At 54.0% G+C, this 8,892-nt stretch overlaps 1 protein-coding gene across 7 annotated transcripts; it reads right to left on the bottom strand.

Moving 5' to 3' along the window:
• Nucleotides 1-444: 444 nt before the first annotated feature.
• SFXN3 (sideroflexin 3) lies at nt 445-8,283 on the bottom strand. 7 transcript variants are annotated; one of them, XM_077947348.1, is made up of 11 exons: nt 8,222-8,283; nt 6,898-7,061; nt 6,086-6,260; nt 5,660-5,754; nt 5,200-5,275; nt 4,953-5,038; nt 4,554-4,681; nt 4,326-4,375; nt 3,039-3,088; nt 2,510-2,557; nt 445-2,243 (listed from the first exon to the last, which is right to left on the bottom strand). In XM_077947348.1, exons 2-11 carry the CDS (start codon nt 7,056-7,058, stop codon nt 2,147-2,149), a joined length of 966 nt encoding a protein of 321 aa, XP_077803474.1. In that variant the 5' UTR covers nt 7,059-7,061; nt 8,222-8,283; the 3' UTR covers nt 445-2,146. The 7 variants fall into 7 exon arrangements, with proteins under 7 accessions (XP_077803474.1, XP_028682618.1, XP_077803475.1 ...); XM_028826785.2 differs by having other exon boundaries at nt 5,660-5,758; nt 6,090-6,260; XM_077947349.1 differs by having other exon boundaries at nt 5,660-5,758; nt 6,210-6,260.
• Between the last annotated feature and the right edge of the window lie 609 nt (nt 8,284-8,892).

Genomic DNA, 8,892 nt, shown 5'->3' with positions numbered 1-8,892 from the left:
TAGCTGGGTTTGGTGGCACGTGCCTGTAGTCCCAACTACTTGGGAGGCTGAGGCAGGCGGATCAATTGAACTGGTGAGGTCGAGGCTGCAGTGAGCCACTGATCCGTGCCACTGCACTCCAGCCTGGGCGATACAGTGAAACCCTGTCTCAAAGAAAAAAGAAAGAAAGAAAGAAAAGAAAAAAGAAAGAAAGAAAAAGGAAAAGGAAAAGAAAAAAAGAAGGTGAAAGCATCTACATTCCCTGTCTACCTTATAGTACATACTTGGTTTGACAGTGGGAGGACTGATTTTCTAATCTCAGAGCTCCCTCTGCTGGGGGTTGAGGCTCCCTACACAAGGGGAGGAATGAGACAAGACCTGCATTCAGTGGGGAGAGACGGAAGGCTGCAGGCAGGGGACTCTTTCTGGGCCCTCAGGACATGGAATCAAGTGAAGACCAAGAAGTAGACAAGTTTGCAGTTTATTGAGTAATGGCTGACTTCACAGATGTTATCACTGGGGGCGGTTGATGGGGGGAACTGCATCAGTTCTCACTCTCAGAGTTCCCCTTTGGGGAACAAATGCTCTCAGAGGTTCCCACTGAAGCCCTTTTATCTGCCCTGCCCCACCTACCACTGAAGCCAGAGGTCATGGGAGTTGGGATCTAACTACACTTGGGGATGGAATGCCACCACCCATTCCATCCCCAAGCCCATATTTTATTTGGACTAGCCATTGATGCCCGGGCCCTTCCTCTTCCAGGGGGTGGGAGGGTGGAGGTAGGGACAGGACCAACCCTCAAGAAAGAAAAGAGGTTAAGGTGGGGGTTTTGCTGAATGTCTAAGAAATGTCAGTGGAACAGGCTGGGTGCGGTGGCTCGTGCCTGTAATCCCAGAGCTTTGGGAGGCCAAGGCAGGTGGATCACCTGAGGTCAGGAGTTTGAGACTAGCCTGACCAACATGGTGAAACCCTGTCTCTGCTAAAAATACAAAACTAGCAAGATGTGGTGGCACGCACCTGTAATCCCTGCTACTTGGGAGACTGAGGCAGGAGAATCACTTGAACCCAGGAGGCGGGGCTTGCAGTGAGCCAAGATCGTACCATTGCACTCCAGCCTGGACAAAATAGTGAACCTCCGTCCAAAAAAAAAAAAAAAAAAAAAGTCAATGGAACACGAAATTCCCTGTCTTAACATTGTACATTCGGGGCCTAGCAGCCCTTGAGGATATCCTAGTTACACCCTCTCTGATACCTGTGGAGTTTAAGCACCATTCCTACAGCTGTGTCCCTTGGGAGGGGGTGCAGTGGGAGCTCTTAAAGGGGAATGCTTGCTCTGCCTCTGTGGCTTTTTGTTTGGGAAAAGGAGTTGGGATTGTAGGATTTAGATTTGAGGTCATGATGTCAGAGCACACCAGGAACTCCTAAGACTGTGCCTGAAGATGCCCACGCTGCCGAGTAGGGTGCTGGGGGAGACAGCGAGGGCAGTACAGGACACAGGCGCTCCTTCGTCTGGTAGAGAGGAGGAGGTGAAACAGAGCTATTCCAGAATACAGGGGATGGCACTGAGGGATGCATAAGTCCCCTGCCTCCCTTGTCCAAACATGTTCTCCTCTGCCAGCCCAGTCAGCTTGGGGAGCTAGATATCAGAAACCTGAAGGATTCAGCCCACTTTGGCCTACTAGTGTCTATAAGTCTATGTCCTGAGATCCTGGGGCTCCTCCTATGTCTAGAAGGGATGAGGTGCCATCAAATATAACTTGGCTGGTATAACAGTTTAGAGAAGGAAGTCCCACCTGTAGCCTGGCTGGCAGGCAGGTAGACATGAGGCTGAGAAGGGAAGCCAGATGTCAGAACATACTAGGCTAGCATGCCTGCTCGTAGCTTTCAGGACCCAATGTACAAATGCACATATGTATCATGTATGTATATGTGTGGACACTCAAGCACAGGAGGGAGGGGTTATGCGTTCTGCTCTTTGAAACCAGAGAGGGGAGGAAAAGCCTTATGGTGGTACCTCCCCCACCCTAATAGGTTGCTACCCTCAATGGCCATCTGCCCACCAAGGCCCCTACCCAGTGCTAGGCAGATAGGCAAGTGGCAGGGGTGACATGACTCCACTAAAGCAGCAGCCCAAGGAACTGAGGGAGGGGACAGAGGCTGACCCTCCTCAAAGCCCCTTGTTGTAGTAGACCACTTCTACGCTGGGGTTTTGCTCATGGATCTGAGCTCTCAGCTCTGGTTCCAGCTTGCTTACGTTTATGGAGCTGCAATAGAACAGCACAGGCCGGTTAATGTCCCCCGCATCCAACCCCACTCAGGCCCAGGGATTGCCATCCCACCTCCTCCCAGGCTGAAGAATCCTCTCCTTCTACTGCCAGAAGGACTGGCTCACTGTCATTCCCCCACTCCCAGAATCCGTGGAGTGCCTGCCAGGCCGCCTCCTGAACACACTGGAGGACCCTAGGTCAGCTGGCCCAGAGATGCAGAGTCCAATCCAGAGTCCCCCGCCCAGCCCAGGGACAGCACTTACCTCTTCTGGGGGAATAGGGCACAGCACAGGGGGGTCGCAAATACCAGGCTGGGGGAGACGAGTGTTGGAAAGATTTGTAAAGCTTTGACCTTAGGGTGTTCCCTCCCTACACCCCACTCCATCCTTGGAGATAGCTCCTAAGGGTGGAGATTGATAAAAGCTGAAAGGACCTTTTAGGAATAGTAAACCCAACCTAGACATCTGGTTCTGAGGAAAGAGAGCCCCACAGCCAGTAAGTGGCAGAATCAGGAATTAAATGGGCATGAATGTCCTGGATGGCACCAAAAGGTACATTTCCATGGTTTCCTCTTATAGATGAAGACTGGAACCCCCTCACTAAACTCTTGACCTTCAAGGACAGGGACCGCCCCCAACACACAAAGTAGACCCTATAGGTGTTCAAAACACACACCCACTGAATGTATGAATGGATGATGTCTATAAACATCTTAAAGACAATTCATACCTACCCACATCCACCATGGACAAAGCACTCCCACACACCCCAGCTAATTCCTTGCATACTTACCAGAAGCCCACCAGTCCCACCTGCAGGGGCGCCCCCAGCCAAGGGCGGCGCTGTGGAGAGACAGAGAGACAATGGAATGGCTTATGTCCCCTGCCTCACTGTCACCCCATTTCACCCACCATGGCTCTATCCCATCAGCCTTGCCTTGGAGCCCTTAGACCTGTGACTCTTTTCTTTCTCCCAAAGCAATGACAGAGCTGGGACCTTTAGATTGCACCCTTCCACTCCAGCCGGGCCTATATGCTGATTACCCTCCCTGGCACCCCATGACACATTCTCACCTCTCAGAACTGGTTGCCATGGCACTCCCCGGCCCTTTTATTTCTTCCCTCACTTCCTCCAGGAGCTGATTTCTTCAGGTAACTTCCTCTGAACTTCCACTTACCTCTTCCCATCCCAGTGGCATGAATCTGACCCTTTCCAAGCATGTCTCTTCCTCGGCACTCTTCTCAATTTGCTCTGGCCATAGGGACCACCAACCTGTTCCTCAAATGTGCAAGCCCCTCCTGCTGCAGCGCCCTTGCTACTGACTATTTTCTCTACTCCAAACACTCTTCTCTGCATTCTTTGCCTCTCTCCTCATCCTTCGGGGCTTTAGAGACCCCTTCTCTGACCATCCTGTCTAAACAGCTCTCCCCCATGAATCTCAATTACACTGTCCCACTGCTTTCCTACAAAGCACATACATATTACACTTTCTAAGAATGTATTTATTGGGTGCCTCCTTGTTTATTGGTTTCTGCATCAGACTATAAACTTCAGGAGGACAGGGGCCATAACCATCTTGTTCAGTGCTGTCTCCTCAGCCCTAAAACATCCCTGGTGCATGGCACTCAATACATTTGTGAATAAATTATTCTGTGAATGAGCCAGAGCTTGTTCCTGTGCTTTGCTTTCGTGTCCTGTTCATGTCTCTGTGTGTGTGTGTGTGTGTGTGTGTGCACCCATGTGTACCTCTTAGTATGGAGGCACTAGGGAGTGAAAGAATGAGCGTAAGATCAAGTGTGACTATGACAGTCCCCTCCTTTGTGTATCAGAAGCCCCTGGAGTAACACTGATGAAGTTGGTTTCCTTCCCTCATCCTCTCCTCCTGCCCCCACAGTGTTCCTTCACCCCAGCGCAGTTCATTCTTGCTGAATGAATGAAGGTGGAGGAGGTGGTGCAGGGGTCAGGAGAACGGCTGGCAAGTCTTAGAGACTCAGACCAGGCTGGAGAGAGGGTTGGGGCCTGGTCACTTCTTCTCCCAGCCATCCCCCATTCCAGGACAGGAGAGGTAGAGTTGCCTACCTTCAGGAAGTCTTTCTTCTCCAGAGTGTCCATGATCAGTGGGGGGATGGCTGTGGGGAGAGCAGGGCCAAGAAGGAGAGCATTAGTAGTGGAGTCAAAGTCAGGAACTGTGAAGGGTGACTCCCCTCAAAGCTCCTCCCTCTCTCCCTAGAGCCCTCCAAAGTCCCTGAGAACTGCACCTTCTTCTCTCAGAGTCTCCTGTGCCCCACCCAGCCACTCCCACCTTACCCATGGCAGGAATTGCCATGCAGATTCTTGAAATCACCACCTGGAAGATTCCCTGCTTGGCTGCGGTCACCGAGTAGCCAAGCCTCTGACCTGCCTCATCAGCCACCGGGATGCCCACCTGCAGCTCTCTGTGAAGGGAGCAGGATTAGGGTCAGATCACAGGCCCCGGATCCCGCCTGCAATGCCCGAATGGGCATCGGCTCCTCAGGGTTCCCTCACACACCCCAGACTCAAAGGCTGGTTCTCCCATCTGAGGATCCCAGGGTCAGACTGAGCCAGGGCCCAGCAGCTCATGTCTGAGGAGGGAGAGGGATGTCCCCATTCTGAGGTGGTCTGCATGACTGGACACTGTGCTACATTATACCGGGCATGCACATGCCAGGAGCCGGGGTCACTCACCTCTGCCTCATCAGGGGGATGTTGATGCAGTTGGCAGCTGCCACCGCTGCAAAGGGCACAAATCTGCCGACCAAGGGGGGCAGGTGCTGCGGAGGAAGGGTGTTGTTCAGTGGCCCTGAGGGCCATGGGGTGGTGAGGGACTCTGGGGAGATATAGGGGGCCTATAGGTCAGGACTGGAGGCGTGATGAGGAAGGAGGAGGCAGATAGAGAATGAATGGGGGGGTCAGGGGAGTAGAGGGCCTTTACCTTGGTGAGGGATTTGAGTCCCAGGGCCGTGGCCACAGCTCCAGTGGTGGCACTCACATAGGCTGTCCCCAGCTGCCTGTGGGTGGAAGAGCCAGGTCACGGGGAGAGGTGAAGAGTCCAGCAGGTGGCCCTTTCCTTTAGGGATATGCCAAGTCCTCAATACATGAGGCGTAAAAGGGGAAGCTTCTTGCAGAGGAAGCCCTCCCTCCATCTCCAGCGTAAACTTGTCTGGGAGCCCCAGTCACACCCTGTGAAGAGGGGTGGGTCCCCCACAGCATGCATAAGAGGACCTCATGCTTTCAGTTAGGCAGGGTAAGTTGGGGTGGGGCAGGCTGAGGAGAGAGCGCTGAGCACTGGCTGCAGGGACTGCAGGGAGCGGGAGAGAAAGGAGAGGGCACTGTGGGCTGGGAGAAGAGGGTCAGATGGGACAGTGCAGCTGCTGCAGGGGGCCGGCTCTCACCTCACGGTGATGGGAGTGTCGCCACTGCGGTTGGAGTAGTTAACAATGGCATTGAAGGACTGATTCACCCACTGCCAGAACACCACAGTTGGGGTCTTCCTGAGGGAACAAAGATACTCACTTCTGCCCCCCGTACAGTGGCCCTCATCTTTAGACCCCTGTAATGAAACCAAATTACTCCCCAAGCCTAAGAAGGGACCCAGTTGATGGCCGTAGAACCTGCTCTGGTAACCCCTATGTACCCCCACCCCCATTTATACAAACACACCTACTGTCTCTGGGGTGAGAGAACTGCTGAGGCTGAATTCTGAGGAATGGAAGGGATTCTAACACAATCTTTCACTCACCAAATTGGCCCAGACAAGAAGCACCTAGTCAAGCCGTGCTCTAGCTTAGGGCACTCAAGAAGGGGACATGGGACAAGACCTGCCTGTAGAAGGTGAGCATGCAGCCGGTGATGGTCATGTTCATGGGCACCTGGGCTGACATGCGGCCAATCAGGACCACCTTCTCCCCTGTGTCCGGATGGAAGGCAGAGTCATACACATACTTGGCTCTCCACAGCTGGTCCTCGGTGATCCCTGGGGTCACAACGCCAGCCCTGCAGAAGTTGGCAAGGAGCAGACAAGCTATGCCAGGGGGCAGATCTACCCTCACAGGCCCCATCTGCCCAGCTCAGGGTAACTCTGGACAGAGAACCAGGAACTTCAGCCTCTAGTCTCAGCATAAGGGAGCTCCTTATCTTCGGAGGAGGGCCAAAGTTTCCCAGAAGTGGAGGCTCCTATTTCTATTTCCCTTCTAGCCACACGAAGAGGGGTATCCTTCTGTTTCTGCTAAAATGCTGGGTCATGGGTGATGGTGGTTTCCAGGGGGTCAAAAATGGCTGCGAGCATTGCAAGAGTTTTTCCTCCCAAAGATAAGGGGAATTCCCTTCTATCTTCCTGGGACTCCACTTTGAGCACCTCTATCCTTGCAGATGGTGACCCGGCGATGGGATAGGTCCCTGTAGAGGTTTGTGAAACATAGAGCAGCCCTTCCCATAAATATCAGTGCCATCTTCTCAACCCAAATGCTCTAAAATCCTTTGGGTTAAAGCTCTGGCCAACAGAGGGGGCTAGAGAGTGAGGGGATTGAGGGACAGGGTCACTGTCAAGCTTGAGGAGGCAGGTACAAGACATACTATATTAATCCCAGAAAATGAGATCCTGGCACACAGGGTCAGACTGGGGGGTGGTCACCTGTAGTTCTGCACGATGTTCCGAGAAGTTTCCAGCTGTGCCGCGGACAGCAGCAGATTTCGAGGATCAGTAACAGTGAAAAAGTGCCGGGCTCTGCCCAGGAAAGTACTTTGGTCCCAGCGAGGTTCCTGGATGTTGATGTCTAAAGGCAATTCACCCATTTTCTGCAGGACAGACACAAGGGTCAGAGCGGGAGTCCAAGGGTCCAAGGGCTCCAGCTAGGGGAAATTTTGGTGCCCCTGTCCTGGCCCCTGAGCTTATCATCAGTCCCTTTAAGAGCTCAAGGTGACCAGAAAGGTAAGCAAGGGTGTGGGAAGAAGCTGTTTCCTCAGCAATGTCCCCGCCCAGGGACCTGCAGCCACTGGAGGAAGGGGAGGGGAAGACCAGAAACAGGAAAACAGATCTCCTTGTGCTCTATCCTGGTACAGATTTTCATGAGGGAGGATTTACATGTATGTGGTTGACACATGAGCAGCAACAAACATCTCAGCCACGTGTACTGCAGACACACAAGCATATATAACATATATATTACACACCCATGCTTAGGTGAGCTTTAGGTCCCAGCTGCCCTGAGACCTGGATACAAATCCCCAAGGCTATTTTGGAAAATGGCATAAGACATCCCACACTCCAGTCCCTGATTGGAGGAGAGCAAGGCCTTACTGGCCACCCAGGGCTTATCTGTTTCAGATCTCAATCAGGGAACTCTGATGTCAGCCATGTGTGTGCATGTGGGCACACACAAGTCCCCTCTACAGATCCATTTTCTCCAACTCACACTGAATGACTCCAGGCTCTCCCTGGTCCCTGGCCAGGTAGGGCTGGCACAGACACTCATCCACCTCTCTGAACCACTTGCCTTCGGATAAGAGCAGGATTCAGTGGCTGCTCCCTCCACCCAGCACAGAGAGGAAAACCTGGTGCAGCCATCTGGCTGAGTTGGGCAGAATCCTACAGAATGACTAATCCTCTCCAGCCACACTTCCTCCCGCAGAGGCAGACACGCCCTCCCCTCACACTCACATACCCACACACAAAGACACCATCATGCACACCCTGCCCAGACATACAGAGTGGAGGTGTCCTGTAACACCGGCCCTCAAAGACTGTTACAGGTGCACATTGTGCCCATCTGCAGACACTTGAATGTGTAACTACACACAGCCCCACCCTGACATTCCTCCCTGCAACCTCCCTTGTGCCCTGTGGACCTCCATAGAGCCGAAAATATTGACTGCACCAGGACAGATAGTTTCAAGGCAGGCTTCCTTCTCTGACCCGCATTCCCGAACCCCGCCAGCTAGGGACAGCGAGCACTTACGCTTTCCAGGGCTCCCTGAAGCTCTCAGAACCGCCTTCCTCTCTGCCTCCGCTGTCGCCGCCGGGCCCTCCCAGCCATCACGCGGGACGTCACGCGTGACGCCGACCAGCAGGGAGGGGCAGGAACTTCCCGGCCGCGCCCACCCAGTGGGCACGGGGATTGGCAGAAACTGGGGGAGGTGGGTGTCATTCGAGGCGATCCCCCCCACCCCGGCCTGGGCCACCGGGACCAGGCCCTAAGCTGCTTCCCAGAGCCAATCCCACCTCGGGGATCAGTTCTGGCCCCCTCCCCAGCCAGAGGGAGGAGGGGCTGGAGCTGAGGGCGCTGCTCCCTTTGTTTACAGTCCCCTGGCGGGCCTCAGCAGACCCCCAGCCCTGCAGCAAGAGGTCTAGGTGCCCAGAGAGAAAGCCCAGGGTGCAGGTGGACAGTGTGGAGGGGCGGTCCTCTGCTGGCGCGCCGGGAGGGACTCGGGTTACCACCTGGCTTGTTTACTTGATGGCTGCCTTGGCAATGGCCTCTGGCTGCTTGCCCCCCTGGGCTCCTACCCTAGTATCCACAAGCTCCTCTTGTAGCAGCGCGGCATTTGCATCACTTCACAGCCCTGTTCCTGTCGTGCCTGTGCCCCTTCTATGTCCCCAGCCCTCTCCCTGCTCTTCCTCTGTAACCCCTAG

Source organism: Macaca mulatta, chromosome 9 (assembly GCF_049350105.2).
Source record: "Macaca mulatta isolate MMU2019108-1 chromosome 9, T2T-MMU8v2.0, whole genome shotgun sequence".
NCBI classification, from domain to species: domain Eukaryota; kingdom Metazoa; phylum Chordata; class Mammalia; order Primates; family Cercopithecidae; genus Macaca; species Macaca mulatta.
The sequence above is the reverse complement of the archived record's forward strand: the minus strand, read 5'-3'. Positions and strand labels throughout refer to the sequence as shown.

What these genes read in the sequence shown, in the direction of transcription:
- SFXN3 (XM_077947351.1), bottom strand. Translation starts at nt 7,058, where the DNA reads ATGGGTGAATTGCCTTTAGACATCAACATCCAGGAACCTCGCTGGGAC. An exon ending in TTGGCCGCATGTCAGCCCAG is followed by an intron (nt 5,818 to 6,136) that starts GTGCCCATGAAC and finishes GTTTCATTACAG; the next exon opens with GGGTCTAAAGATGAGGGCCA. An exon ending in GTGGGACTGGTGGGCTTCTG is followed by an intron (nt 2,558 to 3,038) that starts GTAAGTATGCAA and finishes CGTCTCCCCCAG; the next exon opens with CCTGGTATTTGCGACCCCCC.